The sequence below is a fragment of the Heptranchias perlo genome, chromosome 9 (assembly GCF_035084215.1).
Source record: "Heptranchias perlo isolate sHepPer1 chromosome 9, sHepPer1.hap1, whole genome shotgun sequence".
Classification (NCBI taxonomy): domain Eukaryota; kingdom Metazoa; phylum Chordata; class Chondrichthyes; order Hexanchiformes; family Hexanchidae; genus Heptranchias; species Heptranchias perlo.
In genome coordinates, this window is record NC_090333.1 from 86,423,674 (window position 1) to 86,444,068 (window position 20,395).

The window sequence follows — 20,395 nt, forward strand, 5'->3', positions numbered from 1 at the left end:
GTGACCGTCACACCTCGTTCACTACAGGTAGGAGCAGAGTGAACCTGTGAGAGAGTGACCGTCACACCTCGTTCACTACAGGTAGGAGCAGAGTGAGCCTGTGAGAGAGTGACTGTCACACATCGTTCACTACAGGTAGGAGCAGAGTGAACGTGTGAGAGAGTGACAGTCACACCTCATTCACTACAGGTAGGAGCAGAGTGAACCTGTGAGAGAGTGACCGTCACACCTCGTTCACTACAGGTAGAAGCAGAGTGAACCTGTGAGAGAGTGACCGTCACACCTCGTTTACTACAGGTAGGAGCGGAGTGAACCTGTGAGAGTGACCGTCACATCTCGTTCACTACAGGTTGGAGCAGAGTGAACCTGTGAGAGTGACCGTCACATCTCATTCACTACAGGTAGGAGCAGAGTGAACCTGTGAGAGTGACCGTCACACCTCGTTCACTACAGGTAGAAGCAGAGTGAGCCTGTGAGAGAGTGACCGTCACACCTCGTTCACTACCGGTAGGAGCGGATTGAACCTGTGAGAGAGTGACCGTCACACCTCGTTCACTACAGGTAGGAGCAGAGTGAGCCTGTGAGCGAGTGACCGTCACACCTCGTTCACTACATGTAGGAGCAGAGTGAACCTGTGAGAGAGTGACCGTCACACCTCATTCACTACAGGTCGGAGCAGAGTGAACCTGTGAGAGTTGACCGTCACACCTCATTCACTACAGGTAGGAGCAGAGTGAACCTGTGAGAGTGACAGTCACACCTCATTCACTACAGGTCGGAGCAGAGTGAACCTGTGAGAGTTGACCGTCACACCTCCATCACTACAGGTCGAAGCAATGTGACCTGTGAGAGAGTGACCGTCACACCTCGTTCACTACAGGGAGGAGCAGAGTGAACCTGTGAGAGTGACCGTCACACCTTGTTCACTACAGGTAGGAGCAGAGTGAACCTGTGAGAGAGTGACCGTCACACCTCATTCACGACAGGTCGGAGCAGAGTGAACCTGTGAGAGAGTGACCGTCACACCTCATTCACTACAGGTAGGAGCAGAGTGAACCTGTGAGAGAGTGACAGTCACACCTCATTCACGACAGGTCGGAGCATTGTGAACCTGTGAGAGAGTGACAGTCACACCTCGTTCACTACAGGTCGGAGCAGAGTGAGCCTTTGAGAGAGTGACCGTCACACATCCTTCACCACAGGTAGGAGCAGAGTGAACCTGTGAGAGAGTGACCGTCACACCTTGTTCACTACAGGTAGGAGCAGAGTGAACCTGTGAGAGAGTGACCGTCACACCTTGTTCACTACAGGTAGGAGCAGAGTGAACCTGTGAGAGAGTGACCGTCACACCTCGTTCACTACAGGTAGGAGCGGAGTGAACCTGTGAGAGTGACCGTCACACCTCGTTCACTACAGGTAGGAGCAGAGTGATTCTGTGAGGGAGTGACCGTCACACCTCGTTCACTACAGGTAGGAGCAGAGTGATTCTGTGAGGGAGTGACCGTCACACCTCATTCACTGCAGGTAGGAGCAGAGTGAACCTGTGAGAGAGTGACCGTCACACCTCGTTCACTACAGGTAGAAGCTGAGTGAACCTGTGAGAGAGTGACCGTCACACCTCGTTCACTCCAGGTTGGAGCGGAGTGAACCTGTGAGAATGACCGTCACACCTCGTTCACTACAGGTAGGAGCAGAGTGATTCTGTGAGAGAGTGACCGTCACACATCCTTCACCACTGGTAGGAGCAGAGTGAACCTGTGAGAGAGTAACCGTCACACCTCGTTCACTACAGGTAGGAGCAGAGTGAACCTGTGAGAGAGTGACCGTCACACCTCATTCACTACAGGTAGGAGCAGAGTGAGCCTGTGAGAGAGTGACCGTCACACCTCATTCACGACAGGTCGGAGCAGAGTGAACCTGTGAGAGAGTGACCGTCACACCTCATTCACTACAGGTAGGAGCAGAGTGAACCTGTGAGAGAGTGACAGTCACACCTCATTCACGACAGGTCGGAGCAGAGTGAACCTGTGAGAGAGTGACAGTCACACCTCGTTCACTACAGGTAGGAGCAGAGTGAACCTGTGAGAGAGTGACCGTCACACCTCATTCACTACAGGTAGGAGCAGAGTGAGCCTGTGAGAGAGTGACCGTCACACCTCGTTCACTACAGGTAGGAGCAGAGTGAACCTGTGAGAGAGTGACCGTCACACCTCATTCACTACAGGTAGGAGCAGAGTGAGCCTGTGAGAGAGTGACCGTCACACCTCGTTCACTACAGGTAGGAGCAGAGTGAACCTGTGAGAGAGTGACCGTCACACCTCATTCACTACAGGTAGGAGCAGAGTGAGCCTGTGAGAGAGTGACCGTCACACCTCGTTCACTACAGGTAGGAGCAGAGTGAGCCTGTGAGAGAGTGACGGTCACACCTCGTTCACTACAGGTAGGAGCAGAGTGAGCCTGTGAGAGAGTGACGGTCACACCTCGTTCACTACAGGTAGGAGCAGAGTGAGCCTGTGAGAGAGTGACGGTCACACCTCGTTCACTACAGGTTGGTGCAGAGTGAACCTGTGAGAGAGTAACCGTCACACCTCGTTCACTACAGGTTGGAGCAGAGTGAACCTGTGAGAGAGTGACCGTCACACTTCAATCTGAGTTTTTCCACAGGGATTCAGATTACCCACAAATATACCAAACACAACTCTATTAAATAACAGCAACCTGCATTTATGTAGCACCTTTAATGTAGTAAACCGCCCCGAGGTGCTTCAGAGGAGCGATTATCGAACAAAATTTCACACCGAGCCACATAAGGAGATATTAGGACAGGTGACCAAAAGCTTGGTCAAAGAGGTAGGTTTTAAGGAGTGTCTTAAAGGAGTAGAGAGAGGTGGAGAGACGGGGAGAGGTTTAGGGAGGGAATTCCAGAGCTCAGGGCTGAGGCAGCTGAAGGCACGGCCGCCAATGGTGGAGCGATGAAAATCGGGGGATGTGCAAGAGGCCAGAATTGGAGGAGCGCAGAGATCTCGGAGGGTTGTAGGGCTGGAGGAGGTTACAGAGATAGGGAGGGGCGAGGGCCATGGAGGGATTTGAAAACAAGGATGAGAATTTTAAAATCTTTCTTAAATAAAAAAATAAAATTGATTAAAACCATTACAAGTCTTAATCATACCCAATATTAACTAAACAAATGGCCCTATGGTCTTCGTGTCAGAGTATCTCGGTGTTCCAGTCTGTGTGTAATGTTTAACATTCTATAAGGCCGTACAATTTTGATTTTGACAAACAGATCCATAACTGTATCTCTCAATGCAAGGCTTCTAAAATGGATTGAGACTGTGACCTGAGCAAAGATTACAAACTCAGTCGAACCCTGCAATGAATAATGTCATCCGATCAAAAATCACCCCATCAGAAACTGTAAGAACAATATCACCTTATTACAAATCACCCATCACAAACTGCAATGATGAATGTCATCCAATTACAAATCAAGCTGTCACAAACTAATGATCGATGTCATCCTATTACAAATATCCCCATAGCAATCTGTAATGAACAATCTCACCCTATTACAAATCACCACATCACAAACTGTAATGAACAATGTCATCCTCTGACAAATTACCCTATCACAAAATGTAATGAACAATATCACCCTATTACAAATTAGGCCATCACAAACTGTAATGAACAATGTCATCCAATTACAAACGGCCCTTATCAAAGTCACCAATGACATGCTCTGTGACTGAGACCGTGGTAAACTCTCCCTCCTCATCCTTCCCCACCTGTCCGCAGCCTGTGACATGTTTGACCACACCATCCCCCTCCAACCCCTCTCCTCCATCGTCCAGCTGGGTGGGACTGCCCTCACCTGGTTCCATTGTTACCCAGTCGTAACCAGAGAATCTCCTGCAATGGCTTCTCTTCCCACTGCCGCACCGTTACCTCTGGAGCCCCCCCCCACAAGGATCTATCCTTGACCTCCTCCTATTTCTCATCATCTTTCATCTGAAAGCACAATGTCAGGTTCCACATGTACACTGACGACACCCAGCTCTCCCTCACCCCCACCTCTCTCGACCCCTCCACTCCCTCCCATTTGTCACACTGCCTGTCCGACATCCAGGACTGGATGAGCAAAAATTTCCTCCAAATATTGGGAAGACCGAAGCCATTGTCTTCAGTCCCCGCCACAAACTCCGTTCCCGAGACACTGACTCCATCCCTCTCCCTGGCTACTGTCTGAGGCTGAACCAGACTGTTCACAACCTTGGCGTCCTATTTAACCCCGAGATGAACTTCTGACCCCATATCCACTCCATCACCAAGACCGCCTGCATCCACCTCCGTAACATCGCCCGTCTCCGCCCCTGCCTCAGCTCATCTGCTGCAGAAACCCTCATCCGTGCCTTTATTACCTCCAGACTCAACTATTCAAATGCAAAAAGTGCAGCGTCCTCTCCCGGGAATCTGTGAGCTGTGAGGGTGGGGAAAAGATCACTCTGTCCCCTCAACCAATCAGCTTGAAGCATCCTTGACAAGCCTCGCAGAGTTAGAACGAGGATGTGAAAACGACACCAGTAAATTCAATGTAAATTCAGTCAGACAAAGTGAAAGAGGGGGTAAGAAACATTGAATTAATATGAAAAAACATTTGCCTGAGGAAGGAGAAAATCTCCGAAAGCTTGTGAATTTAAAATAAAATTGCTGGACTATAACTTGGTGTTGTAAAATTGTTTACAATTGAATTAATAGACAGAGAAAAAAGAGACAGAAATAAAAAGTTTTAAAAAATTTAAATGTTTTGTTTTTTAAATCTCCAACAATTAAAATTGGAAGGAATGAGACTGCACACTTGTAAAAGTTAATTTTCAGTGCCAGAGAGAATGTTTGGCCATCATTCAGACTTACCATGCCGTTAAAAGTTTGTTAAGACCTAAAAAGCCCAGTGTAACTTTTCCTGTGTGGATTAATTTGTTTCCAGCTGGGCGGTGCAGCAACTGTGCACTGGACCATTCATTCACCAGTGAGACCACCTGTCCACGCAGTGTTCAAACCAGTGCACTGGACCATTCATTCACCAGTGAGACCACCTGTCCACGCAGTGTTCAAACCAGTGCACTGGACCATTCATTCACCAGTGAGACCACCTGTCCACGCAGTGTTCAAACCAGTGCACTGGACCATTCATTCACCAGTGGCCCTCTGTCCACACAGTGTTCAAACCAGAGCACTGGACCATTCATTCACCAGTGAGACCCCCTGTCCACACAGTGTTCAAACCAGTGCACTGGACCATTCATTCACCAGTGGCCCTCTGTCCACACAGTGTTCAAACCAGAGCACTGGACCATTCATTCACCAGTGAGACCCCCTGTCCACACAGTGTTCAAACCAGTGCACTGGACCATTCATTCACCAGTGAGGCCCTCTGTCCACACAGTGTTCAAACCAGTGCACTGGACCATTCATTCACCAGTGACCCTCTGTCCACACAGTGTTCAAACCAGTGCACTGGACCATTCATTCACCAGTGGCCCCCTGTCCACACAGTGTTCAAACCAGTGCACTGGACCATTCATTCACCAGTGAGGCCCTCTGTCCACACAGTGTTCAAACCAGAGCACTGGACCATTCATTCACCAGTGACCCTCTGTCCACACAGTGTTCAAACCAGTGCACTGGTCCATTCATTCACCAGTGAGACCCCCTGTCCACGCAATGTTCAAACCAGTGCACTGGTCCATTCATTCATCAGTGAGACCCCCTGTCCACGCAATGTTCAAACCAGTGCACTGGACCATTCATTCACCAGTGACCCCCTGTCCACACAGTGTTCAAACCAGTGCACTGGACCATTCATTCACCAGTGAGACCCCCTGTCCACACAGTGTTCAAACCAGTGCACTGGACCATTCATTCAACAGTGAGGCCCTCTGTCCACACAGTGTTCAAACCAGTGCACTGGACCATTCATTCACCAGTGAGACCCCCTGTCCACGCAATGTTCAAACCAGTGCACTGGACCATTCATTCACCAGTGGCCCCCTGTCCACACAGTGTTCAAACCAGTGCACTGGACCATTCATTCACCAGTGAGACCCCCTGTCCACGCAATGTTCAAACCAGTGCACTGGACCATTCATTCACCAGTGTCCCCCTGTCCACGCAGTGTTCAAACCAGCAGGTAATCTGCTGGAACAGTTTCTGGATTTGTGCATTTGACTGCAGGTGTGAGCTCGCCAGAATTTCCCCTTCCCTTTGCCCTGAAATAACGGTGAGCACCGTTCGGCTCTGTGTTATTTTAGGAGCAAGTTCCGGGTCGATATCTCCTGATGTGACTCAGTGACGAATTTTATTTGATAACACTCCTGTGAAGCACCTTGGGACGTTTTACTATGTTAAAGTCGCTATATAAATGCAGCTGGTTGTTGAGGGTCGGTAACCAGAGACACAGATTTAAGATAATTGGCAAAAAATCCAGGGTGGAGATGAGGAGAAATTTTTTTACGCAACGAGTTGTGATGATCTGGAATTCACTGCCTCAAAAGATGGTGGAAGCAGATTCAATAATAGCTTTCAAAAGGGAATTGGATAAATTAACTTATTAGCAGAATTAAAGCCCATGGGATTAAAGGGACAGTGGCAGCATGGATACAAAATAGGCTAAGGGACAGAAAGCAGAGAGTAGTGGTGAACGGTTGTTTTTCAGACTGGAGGGAAGTATACAGTGGTGTCCCCCAGGGGTCAGTATTAGGACCACTGCTCTTTTTGATATATATTAATGATCCGGACTTGGGTATAGAGGGTATAATTTCAAAGTTTGCAGATGACACAAAACCCGGAAATGTAGTAAACAATGTGGAGGATAGTAACAGACTTCAGGAGACAGAGGCAGACTGGTGAAATGGGCGGACACATGGCAGATGAAATTTAACACAGAGAAGTGTGAAGTGATACATTTTGTTAGGAAGAATAAGGAGAGGCAATATAAACTAAATGGTACAATTTTAAAGGGGGTGCAGGAACAGAGAGACCTGGGGGTTTATGTACACAAATCACTGAAGGTGACAGGACAGGTTGAGAAGGCTGTTAAAAAAGCAAATGGGATCCTGGGATTTATTAATAGAGGCACAGAGTACAAAAGCAAGGAAGTTATGCTAAACCTTTATAAACACTGGTTAGGTCTCGGCTGGAGTATTGTGTCCAATTCTGGGCACCGCACTTTAGGAAAGATGTGAAGGCCTTAGAGAGGGAGCAGAGGAGATTTACTAGAGTGATTCCAGGGATGAGGGACTTCAGTTTTATGGATAGACTGGAGAAGCTGGGATTGTTCTCCTTAGAACAGAGAAGGTTCAGGGGAGATTTGATCATGAAGGGTTTTGCTAGAGTAAATAAGGAGAAACTGTTTCCAGTGGGAGAAGGGTCGGTAACCAGAGGATACAGATTGAAGGTGATCGGCAAAAGAACCAGAGGGGAGATGAGGAAACATTTTTTTACGCAGTGAGTTGTGATGATCTGGAATGTGCCAAAAGGGCGTTGGAAGCAGATTCAATAATAACTTTCAAAAGGGAATTGGATAAATACTCGAAGGGGAAAAATACATAGGACTATGAGGAAAGAGCGGGGGAGTGGGACTAATTGGATAGATCTTTCAAAGAGCCAGCACAGGCTGTAAGATTCTATGATTTTATGATTCTATGACCAATGAGCCCTAATATCACCCATTGCAAACTTTATTGAACCCCAGTATTGCCCCAATACAAATACCAAAAGAACCCCAATTGACATTCAATGGACGCCAATATTACTCATTACAAAATGCCTTTGGTGAGGGGTGGAAAATGGGAGGAAAGTTTGGGAATCAGATTGTTAAATGAGGATGGATGAGATGATAGCAGGTCTGGTTTCACAGGTGAACACTGTGTAGTGTCCAGACCTGCGTTCATTCACTCCTTGGTGGGGGTTCAGTGGGATTGTTTGGGTTGGGGTCGTTGAATAGGTATGTTCAAGGGTTCTCACTGCTGCCATTGGTGTTACTGGAGTTTGAGGAGCCGGGTGAGTTTGGGTGGATGATCTCACTGTCGCGATGCCTTGTCCTCCCCAGTCCTGCTTCTCTTGATATGTTGTTTTTTGTACTGTAGTGAGCCGCCTCTACCCATACCCGTGGGACTGCACTCAGCACCTTCTCAACGGAGACACCATCAATGGCATCTATACCATCTACATCAATGGAGAGCCACAGCAAAGTATGCAAGTCTTCTGCGACATGACTACTGACAGTGGGGGCTGGACTGTAAGTATCACTTCCTGTGCTAATCGTACAATGACATTGCGACTGGACCTGGAACTGTACATCTCACACTCTCTTTTAGAAGATCCTCACTTGTGTTAGATGAAGACTTATGTCCAGCTGCCATGTTCCTGTTGGCTCCTGAATCCACTCATGTTTTCCCACACTTCCTTATTGAGAAAGCCTAGGTGAAGGGCGAAAGCCCAAATGTTGCCCAGGCTGAGAAGAGCAGGACACGAGATGAGGTCAATTGGGAAGCAATGGCTACGTACCAGGTGACACTGAGTATCAAAAGCCTGAAGATTGTTGGTGGAAGGGAAAACTATGGGAGGTGAAGAATCCAATTGTGTTAAGGTTCTGGCAAAGAATTGTTGGAACAGGAGATGGTGCCATGAATCTGGGACTCAAGACTGTGAGGACGTGAGGTGGAGCAAGGGGCCTTAAGGTTGAGGAACAGTGTCGGAAAGTTCAGGGGACGCTAGACGCAGTTAACTCGGGGCCACGCAGGTGCTGGGAAACACTGAAGTAACTCCCACAAGGGGGAAAGGTGGGACAACTAAAGCCAGAGCTCGCTGGGTAATGAAAGAGATAGTGAGTAAGATGAAACGGGAAAAAGGGGCATATGACAGATGTCAGGTTGATAACACAAGTGAGAACCATGCTGAATCATAGAATCATAGAAGTTACAACATGGAAACAGGCCCTTCGGCCCAACATGTCCATGTCGCCCAGTTTATACCACTAAGCTAGTCCCAATTGCCTGCACTTGGCCCATATCCCTCTATACCCATCTTACCCATGTAACTGTCCAAATGCTTTTTAAAAGACAAAATTGTACCCGCCTCTACTACTGCCTCTGGCAGCTTGTTCCAGACACTCACCACCCTTTGAGTGAAAAAATTGCCCCTCTGGACCCTTTTGTATCTCTCCCCTCTCACCTTAAATCTATGCCCCCTCGTTATAGACTCCCCTACCTTTGGGAAAAGATTTTGACTATCGACCTTATCGATGCCCCTCATTATTTTATAGACTTCTATAAGATCACCCCTTAACCTCCTACTCTCCAGGGAAAAAAGTCCCAGTCTGTCTAACCTCTCCCTATAAGTCAAACCATCAAGTCCCGGTAGCATCCTAGTAAATCTTTTCTGCACTCTTTCTAGTTTAATAATATCCTTTCTATAATAGGGTGACCAGAACTGTACACAGTACTCCAAGTGTGGCCTCACCAATGCCCTGTACAACTTCAACAAGACATCCCAACTCCTGCATTCAATGTTCTGACCAATGAAACCAAGCATGCCGAATGCCTTCTTCACCACCCTATCCACCTGTGACTCCACCTTCAAGGAGCTATGAACCTGTACTCCTAGATCTCTTTGTTCTATAACTCTCCCCAACGCCCTACCATTAACGGAGTAGGTCCTGGCCCGATTCGATCTACCAAAATGCATCACCTCACATTTATCTAAATTAAACTCCATCTGCCATTCATCGGCCCACTGGCCCAATTTATCAAGATCCCGTTGCAATCCTAGATAACCTTCTTCACTGTCCACAATGCCACCAATCTTGGTGTCATCTGCAAACTTACTAACCATTCCTCCTAAATTCTCATCCAAATCATTAATATAAATAACAAATAACAGCGGACCCAGCACCGATCCCTGAGGCACACCGCTGGACACAGGCATCCAGTTTGAAAAATAACCCTCGACAACCACGCTCTGTCTTCTGTCGTCAAGCCAATTTTGTATCCAATTGGCTACCTCACCTTGGATCCCATGAGATTTAACCTTATGTAACAACCTACCATGCGGTACCTTGTCAAAGGCTTTGCTGAAGTCCATGTAGACCACGTCTACTGCACAGCCCTCATCTATCTTCTTGGTTACCCCTTCAAAAAACTCAATCAAATTCGTGAGACATGATTTTCCTCTCACAAAACCATGCTGACTGTTCCTAATTAGTCCCTGCCTCTCCAAATGCCTGTAGATTCTGTCCCTCAGAATACCCTCCAACAACTTACCCACTACAGATGTCAGGCTCACCGGTCTGTAGTTCCCAGGCTTTTCCCTGCCGCCCTTCTTAAACAAAGGCACAACATTTGCTACCCTCCAATCTTCAGGCACCTCACCTGTAGCGGTGGATGATTCAAATATCTCTGCTAGGGGACCCGCAATTTCCTCCCTAACCTCCCATAACGTCCTGGGATACATTTCATCAGGTCCCGGAGATTTATCTACCTTGATGCGCGTTAAGACTTCCAGCACCTCCCTCTCTGTAATATGTACACTCCTCAAGACATCACTATTTATTTCCCCAAGTTCCCTAACAGCCATGCCTTTCTCAATATAGAAAGTTCAGAGGGGAAGTGAAAAAGGAAATAAGAGGGGCAAAGAGAGAGTATGAGAATAGACTGGCGGCCAACATAGAAAGGAATCCAAAAGTCTTTAAACAGGCATGTAAACAGTAAACGGGTGGTAAGAGGGGTTCTGGGCACCGCACTTCAGGAAAGATGTGAAGGCCTTAGAGAGGGTGCAGAAGAGATTTACTGGAATGATTCCAGGGATGAGGGACTTTAGTTACGTGGATAGACTGGAGAAGCTGGGGTTGTTCTCCTTGGAACAGAGACAGTTGCGAGGAGATTTGATCGAGGTATTCAAAATCATGAAGGGTCCAGACAGAGTAGATAGAGAGAAACTGTTCCCATTGGTGGAAGGGTCAATGACCAGAGGACACAGATTTAAAGGTGATTGGCAAAAGAATCAAAGGTGACATGAGGAAAAACTTTTTTACACAGCGAGTGGTTAGGATCTGGAATGCACTGCCCGAGGGGGTGGTGGAGGCAGATTCAATCATTGCCTTCAAAAGGGAACTGGGTACTTGAAAGGAAAAAATTTGCAGGGCTACGGGGAAAGGGCGGGGGAGTGGGACTCGCTGGATTGCTCTTGCAGACTCAATGGGCTGAATGGCCTCCTTCCATGCTGTAACCTTTCTGTGATTCTAAGAAAAGGGCCGTTCTCTGCACTCAAATACAACACAGCCAGTCTCAGGCAACCAGGGGAATGAATTCTGACATAACCCACTGATTCTGTGTCCATAGGGACACTGTTCGTGCAGCAGTTGCCCTGGGCACAGCTTCAAATGTTTCAACACGGCCAACTTTTATTATCAACTTAATTTTCTGTCATCTGGGTGATTGATGTCATTGCTGTGAATAGAACTGGTTCCTATTATAGACACCCAGGGCTCGATTTTCACACCAGCGATCGGGTACGTTCCTGGCGGGGGGGTGGGCTGTGAAAATCGGGGATTCCCGGGGCGGGTCCAGTGACGCACTGACCTGCGTGCAGCCCCCGCATGTGGGACTCCCACCGGTTTTGGTGCCACTTAAAGTAATTGAACAGGTATTTCAGGTCGTTTACAGACCTGATCGACCTGATATTTTAGGAGGGGTGGGATTTTGAAATTAACTGAGACTGTTTCCCACACTGGGGGGAAACACTCCCAGTTCAAATGGACGTGTTGCAGCCATCAGCCTGTGGCAGCTGCAAAGGTCCATTTGACAGGTGTGTGGGGGAGACCCTCACTCATTGCAGGAGGCCGCTCTGTCACTTTGGACAAAGTTTGGCCTCCACCACCCTCCCCCTAACAATCAAATTCACCAACATGCACATTTACCTCGGGGTCCGGAGACATGTACCTTGCGGACCCCCTCAGATGTACATCTCCCGGATGGGGGCCGCCGTAGCTGCAGTCATGACCTCCTCGGAGGGCGAACAGCATCACCAGCCTCGCCATCCACGCCGTCCACCTCTGACACGTGGAGCTCCACAACAGAGTGCTGTGACACATCCACCTGCACAGCAGGAGGGAGGGCAACCGCAGAGAGAGATGCGTCGCAGAGGGCACTACCCTCGCCACACGCACTGCTGCTCAGCCTCCTGGACCTCTCTGAGCAGCAGTGCACACGGAGGCTCAGAGTCACTCGACATGTAGTCGTGGACATCTGCAGCCTCCTTCATGCCGAGCTGCTCCCGGCTGGCCCGAGCACCATCTTCTTACCTGTCGCTGTCAAAGTCACCACTGCCCTCAACAACTTCTCCTCCACGTCCTTCCAGGGTGCAACCGGGGACATCGCCGACGTCTCTCAGTCGTCTGCACAAAAGAGCCCTTCAAATACACCTACACCCACTCTGCAGTGACACAATGGGTGGCATCAGGTGTGGGTGTTCATGGTGAACCCCATGAAAGGGACCTATTCCACAAGCCAGTCCAGAATGGGCAAGACGTGGCAGTAGTGGTGATAATAATATTTATTGTGCATGTGAAACAAAACAAATATAAATGAAAAATATGACAAATCGTCAGACACCCTTGTGCATTCCCTTTGTGCTCCCAAAACCTTTGCCTTGCGTTTCTAGGAACCCCCACGTGGTGCTACCCGTGTGGCTGCAGCAGAGATAGTGGCAGGTTGCTCTTATCCATGCCCTGACCGATGAGATGCTCTGGGTTTGGGTGCCCGTGAGGGCCCCTCCAAAGACTGCTCCACCTGCACCTGTGCAGGGGCAGACTCGGCCACCTGGAGAGGAGGCAGCATTGTGGGTACTGGTTGAGAGGGGGGCAACAGGTGAGACGTGGGAGTGCTTTGAGTGGTGTCCCCACTTCCATGTCCCCTTTCACCATCATCCCTCTCGTGGCCCAGGCCCACATCACTCCTTCCACCCTGCTGGGCAACAGTTTGGAGGACATGTGTGAGGCCTTGCAAGGCCACCTGTAAAGTATCTGTCAGCCTGTTTAAGGCGGCAGAATGTTGCTCACCCTGAATCCAAACAGCTGTTGTCAGGGCCTGAATGGACTCTTGTTGAGCCGTGTTTGACGCTCGAGGGAGGCTAGCCTTTCCTCCACTGCAGACAGTCCCGCACCCACCCGCGACACTATCTCAGAGATGCCTTCACATCCCTGCGACACTATCTCGGAGATACCCTCCTGTACCTGTGCCACCATTCCCCTCATGCAGGAGTTGGACTCCTCCATCCTCTGCGCGATTGTGGAGAGTGCGCGTGGCAACTGTTCTTTTTTTTTATTCGTTCATGGGATGTGGGCGTCGCTGGCAAGGCCGGCATTTATTGCCCATCCCTAATTGCCCTTGAGAAGGTGATGGTGAGCCGCCTTCTTGAACCGCTGCAGTCCGTGTGGTGACGGTTCTCCCACAGTGCTGTTGGGAAGGGAGTTCCAGGATTTTGACCCAGCGACAATGAAGGAACGGCGATATATTTCCAAGTCGGGAAGGTGTGTGACTTGGAGGGGAACGTGCAGGTGGTGTTGTTCCCATGTACCTGCTGCTCTTGTCCTTCTAGGTGGTAGAGGTCGCGGGTTTGGGAGGTGCTGTCGAAGAAGCCTTGGCGAGTTGCTGCAGTGCATCCTGTGGATGGTGCACACTGCAGCCACTGTGCACCGGTGATGAAGGGAGTGAATGTTTAGGGTGGTGGATGGGGTGCCAATCAAGCGGGCTGCTTTATCTTGGATGGTGTCGAGCTTCTTGAGTGTTGTTGGACCTGCACTCATCCAGGCATGTGGAGAGTATTCCATCACACTCCTGACTTGTGCCTTGTAGATGGTGGAAAGGCTTTGGGGAGTCAGGAGGTGAGTCACTCGCCGCAGAATACCCAGCCTCTGACCTGCTCTCGTAGCCACAGTATTTATATGGCTGGTCCAGTTAAGTTTCTGGTCAATGGTGACCCCCAGGATGTTGATGGTGGGGGATTCGGCGATGGTAATGCCGTTGAATGTCAAGGGGAGGTGGTTAGACTCTCTCTTGTTCCAGCACCTTGGCAATGTGCTGCTGCCCCTCGACGACTCTCCTTTTCACGGCTGGCCCCCAGGGTTCAGCATCTGGGTCCAGCTGAGCAGAGCCTGGAGAAGAGTGCTCCCACCGACACGGACTCTCCACGGCTGCCCCTGCCACCAGGGTCTGCTCATGCTCATATGTGCGTGGTGACTCACCATGTGCAAGCCCAACTAAGTGAGGACGGGGACCCACCGAGGTGTGTGTATCTGCGCTGGTGGATGGCTGGCTCAGATGTGACGATGGACCCCCAGAGACCGGCAGGTCCTCTGAGGAATCGCCCTCCACGGTCACGGCGCTCGCAGATGGCCCTGCAAGAGAACAGAAAGCAATATTAGGCATGTGGACAGATGTTGAGGTGCTGCAGATGCCAAGTGATGTTAAGATCATTCGCTATCATGAGTGCTGAGTGTTAGCTTTCTGTCACCGGCCGTTTGTGCAATCCCAGCCTCGGCATCCGCCACGGACAGGCACTCCAGCGTGCGGCTGATCTCCAATGCCTGCTGCTCCGTGTCCGTTAGGACCACCTGGTGTGGCGGGCCCCCTCCGGCCCGTGCCCTCTCCCGGGCATTCTGGCATCTCTTCTCCTATCAAGGCAAAACACAGAGGCGTGATTGAGTGATGTTTGCATGGTGAGACACTGCATGCATTGGTGTGGGTGGGGTTGAGAGTGAGGGAGATGCATGGGAGGGTGCATGTGCAACATAGCCATGATATTGTATGAGGATTGGGTTGCGTGGTAGTGTTTGAATGGGGACAGGGGCGGTGAGTACGTGCAGGCAAGGTGAGGATGGTGGTTGAGTGGATGTGAGGAGTGATGCGAGAGCCTTGTGGTGGCAGTGCAGAAGGAGTTGTGTGGTGGTGGAGGTGATGTGGAAGACTGAGTGTGGGAGAATGCGTAATTCTACTCACTTTGCCTGACCTGGTTAGGTCATTAAATCTCTTCCTGCACTGGACCCAGGTTCGTGCCACATTGCTGCAGCTGGTGACTCCCAGGACAGGTACAGCACGGGTTAGATACAGAGTAAAGCTCCCTCTACACTGTCCCATCAAACACTCCCAGGGCAGGTCCAGCACGGGTTAGATACAGAGTAAAGCTCCCTCTACACTGTCCCATCAAGCACTCCCAGAGCAGGTACAGCACGGGTTAGATACAGAGTAAAGCTCCCTCTACACTGTCCCATCAAACACTCCCAGGGCAGGTCCAGCACGGGTTAGATACAGAGTAAAGCTCCCTCTACACTGTCCCATCAAACACTCCCAGGGCAGGTACAGCACGGGGTTAGATACAGAGTAAAGCTCCCTCCACACTGTCCCATCAAACACTCCCAGGACAGGTACAGCACGGGTTAGATACAGAGTAAAGCTCCATCTTGCAATCGTCTCGTGATTGGGGATGTGAGCAGAGCGTCGGAGGTGATGGAAGTAACTTGTTTCCTTTGTGTGTACTTACTGTACCATCCTCCCCCTGATACAGGTGTTCCAGAGACGGCAGAATGGACTGACAGACTTCGCACGGAAGTGGGCCGATTACCGAGTGGGCTTTGGAAACCTGGAGGATGAATTCTGGCTGGGTAAATGAAACTGGATCACGTTCCAATTGTTAATAAAGAGCCAGGGCAGGGATTGTGCACTCAGGTCTGTGATTGAAATGAAACACTTTAATTGTACCTGCCTAAACGTGAAACGTACAGTCACTGTGCCTTTTCCTGAGTGTTGCCAACTCTGGATCATGTTCCGAACGGTTTGAACAGATAACCTCCTGCCCCCACCAGCCCACCATTGGTCACTATTGTTCAATAATGGTGCCGACAATAGGCACAGTCCTCCACACTGCAGAAACGACTCCACCCATTGCCTCGCTGGTGGAAGTCCAGCCGGAGTGAAAGGACAGGAAATATCCCTGTGGGTTTCCTCCCGGACTGCCTGCAGGAATGTCCGGGGGAATGACCATTCATTCCGGGAGACTCCAGGATAATCCGGGAGGGTTGGCAGCCCTGAAGATCCCGGAGCTCCCTGCAGCTGAGAAGGTGGTTGTGTGTCAGGAGAGCAGGACCTTCCATTGGGTTCGAGGAGCACAGGCCCGGCTCTACAGCCCTCCAGACTCTCCATACTGCTCGGGCTAGAGGCTGGACCCTGGCACAATCTGTCTCCTGATCCCGTGTAATTCCGGCCTTCTGTGTGTGACCGTCTCTACCTTGCGTCTGACTCCGCCTTGTGGTTTCAGGGCTGGACAATATCCACAAGATCTCTGCCCAGAGCAGGTACGAGCTGCGGATCGACCTGCGTGATGGCCGTGAAGCAGTCTACGCGAGCTACGATCGATTTTACCTGAGTGACGCCAGGAACCTGTACAAACTGCGGATCGGAGATTACACTGGGACTGCTGGTGAGATTCACGTGCTTTGTGGAGGGGAGAGTGGCTTTATCATCGGGTAATGTGAGCAAAGGCCAGTGCTTCACTCAATGGAAGGTGCCACTGTCGTTCACGTTAATTGGTCCAAAGCGAAACAATTCAATACAAACAAAACTGACTGACAGGACAAAATCAACTTGTCGATCGAGTCTGTCCCATTCAGCCATGGGACAACTGAGTATCAGGTCCCCATTGCCCCTGCCAACCCAAGCCAGGCTTCACTCAGCAACAAGAAATTCTGGCAAATTCCTCTCTCACCCTCCAATGAGATCAAAACAAGTTCCAGCAGGACACAGTGACCATGGAATTCATCACTCAATACCCCACATTCTCTGCCCAGTGATATCAGACCCACCCAAGACCCCACCCACCTCCTGCACCCAGTGATATCAGACTCACCCAATACCCCACCCACCTCCTGCACCCAGTGATATCAGACCCACCCAATACCCCACCCACCCTCTGTACCCAGTGATATCAGACCCACCCAAGACCCCACCCACCTCCTGCACCCAGTGATATCAGACCCACCCAATACCCCACCCACCTCCTGTACCCAGTGACATCAGACTCACCCAATACCCCACCCACCTCCTGCACCCAGTGATATCAGACCCACCCAATACCCCACCCACCTCCTGCACCCAGTGATATCAGACCCACCCAATACCCCACCCCCCCTCTGTACCCAGTGATATCAGACCCACACAATACCCCACCCACCCTCTGTACCCAGTGATATCAGACCCACCCAATACCCCACCCACCCTCTGTATCCAGTGATATCAGACTCACCCAATACCCCACCCACCCTCTGTACCCAGTGATATCAGACCCACCCAATACCCCACCCACCTCCTGTACCCAGTGATATCAGACTCACCCAATACCCCACCCACCTCCTGTACCCAGTGATATCAGACCCACCCAATACCCCACCCACCTCCTGTACCCAGTGATATCAGACCCACCCAATACCCCACCCACCTCCTGTACCCAGTGATATCAGACTCACCCAATACCCCACCCACCTCCTGTACCCAGTGATATCAGACTCACCCAATACCCCACCCACCCTCTGGACCCAGTGATATCAGACTCACCCAATACCCCACCCACCTCCTGTACCCAGTGATATCAGACCCACCCAATACCCCACCCACCTCCTGTACCCAGTGATATCAGACTCACCCAATACCCCACCCACCTCCTGTACCCAGTGATATCAGACTCACCCAATACCCCACCCACCTTCTGTACCCAGTGATATCAGACTCACCCAATACCCCACCGACCCTCTGTACCCAGTGATATCAGACTCACCCAATACCCCACCCACCTCCTGTACCCAGTGATATCAGACTCACCCAATACCCCACCCACCTCCTGTACCCAGTGATATCAGACTCACCCAATACCCCACCCACCTCCTGTACCCAGAGATATCAGACTCACCCAATACCCCACCCACCTTCTCTGCCCAGATATCAGACCCACCCAATACCCCACCCACCTCCTGTACCCAGTGATATCAGACTCACCCAATACCCCACCGACCTCCTGTACCCAGATATCAGACTCACCCAATACCCCACCCACCTCCTGTACCCAGTGATATCAGACTCACCCAATACCCCACCCACCTCCTGTACCCTGTGATATCAGACTCACCCAATACCCCACCCACCTCCTGTACCCAGAGATATCAGACTCACCCAATACCCCACCCACCTCCTGTACCCAGTGATATCAGACTCACCCAATACCCCACCCACCCTCTGTACCCAGTGATATCAGACTCACCCAATACCCCACCCACCCTCTGTACCCAGTGATATCAGACCCACCCAATACCCCACCGACCTCCTGTTCCCAGTGATATCAGACCCACCCAATACCCCACCCACCTTCTGTACCCAGTGATATCAGACTCACCCAATACCCCACCCACCTTCTCTGCCCAGATATCAGACCCACCCAATACCCCACCCACCTCCTGTACCCAGTGATATCAGACTCACCCAATACCCCACCGACCTCCTGTACCCAGTGATATCAGACTCACCCAATACCCCACCCACCTCCTGTACCCAGTGATATCAGACTCACCCAATACCCCACCCACCTCCTGTACCCTGTGATATCAGACTCACCCAATACCCCACCCACCTCCTGTACCCAGAGATATCAGACTCACCCAATACCCCACCCATCTCCTGTACCCAGTGATATCAGACTCACCCAATACCCCACCCACCCTCTGTACCCAGTGATATCAGACTCACCCAATACCCCACCCACCCTCTGTACCCAGTGATATCAGACCCACCCAATACCCCACCGACCTCCTGTACCCAGTGATATCAGACCCACCCAATACCCCACCCACCTCCTGTACCCAGTGATATCAGACTCACCCAATACCCCACCCACCCTCTGTACCCAGTGATATCAGACTCACCCAATACCCCACCCACCTCCTGTACCCAGTGATATCAGACTCACCCAATACCCCACCCACCTCCTGTACCCAGTGATATCAGACACACCCAATACCCCACCCACCTCCTGCACCCAGTGATATCAGACTCACCCAATACCCCACCCACCTTCTGTACCCAGTGATATCAGACTCACCCAATACCCCACCCACCTCCTGCACCCAGTGATATCAGACTCACCCAATACCCCACCCACCCTCTGTACCCAGTGATATCAGACTCACCCAATACCCCACCCACCCTCTGTACCCAGTGATATCAGACTCACCCAATACCCCACCCACCTCCTGTATCCAGAGATATCAGACTCACCCAATACCCCACCGACCCTCTGTACCCAGTGATATCAGACTCACCCAATACCCCACCCACCTCCTGCACCCAGTGATATCAGACTCACTCAATACCCCACCCACCTCCTGTACCCAGTGATATCAGACTCACCCAATACCCCACCCACCTCCTGTACCCAGTGATATCAGACTCACCCAATACCCCACCCACCTCCTGTATCCAGAGATATCAGACTCACCCAATACCCCACCGACCCTCTGTACCCAGTGATATCAGACCCACCCAATACCCCACCCACCTTCTGTATCCTCTTTAGTTTATTTTTGTTAAGTTTATTTAATAATCTAATAAAGCAAGGCATCGTAGGGCAGCTCAGACCCATAAAGTGCGCATCCTCTGCCCTGTGGGAATTCCAGGACGCTTCCCGTGTCCTGGACAACCACAGGTGCAGGAAGTGTCGTCAGCTGGAGGAGCTCGAACTCAGGATTTCAGAGCTTGAGCAACAGCTGGCGTCACTGCAGTGCATCCGCGAGGCTGAGAGCTCCATGGATAGCACGTTTCAGGAGGTGGTGACCCTGCAGCTTAAAAGAGTGCAGGCAGAGAGGGACTGGGTGACCGCCAAGGAGACAAGGAGGAGCAGGAGGGAGTGCAGGAGTCCCCTGAGGGCATCTCACTCTCCAACCAGTGTTCAGTTCTGGGTACTGGTGTGGGAGAGGATTCCTCTGGGGAGTGCAGCTAGAAACAAGTCCACAGCACCATGGGTGGCTCAGCTGTACAGGGGGAGGAGAAAGGTCATGAGATCAATAGTGATAGGGGATTCTATGGTTAGGGGAATAGACAGGCGTTTCTGTGGCCGCAGATGTAATTCCAGGATGGTATGTTGCCTCCCTGGTACCAGGGTCATGGATGTCACTGAGCAGCTGCAGAACATTCTGGAGGGGGAGTGTGAACAGCCAGAGGTCGTGGTCCATATCGGTACCAACAACAGAGGTAGAAAGAGGGATGAGGTCCTGCAGGCAGATTTTAAGGAGTTAGGAAAG

General features: G+C 50.7%; 1 protein-coding gene across 1 annotated transcript in view; it reads left to right on the top strand.

Annotated features, from left to right (window-relative positions):
- The window catches only part of tnr (tenascin R (restrictin, janusin)), a 349,786-nt gene that overhangs the window by 245,937 nt on the left and 83,454 nt on the right, over positions 1 to 20,395 (top strand). The window contains exons 17-19 of the mRNA XM_067989625.1: positions 8,148 to 8,299; positions 15,622 to 15,718; positions 16,372 to 16,533. Coding sequence (XP_067845726.1) covers positions 8,148 to 8,299; positions 15,622 to 15,718; positions 16,372 to 16,533 — 411 coding nt within the window. The remainder of the gene's footprint in view (positions 1 to 8,147; positions 8,300 to 15,621; positions 15,719 to 16,371; positions 16,534 to 20,395) is intronic.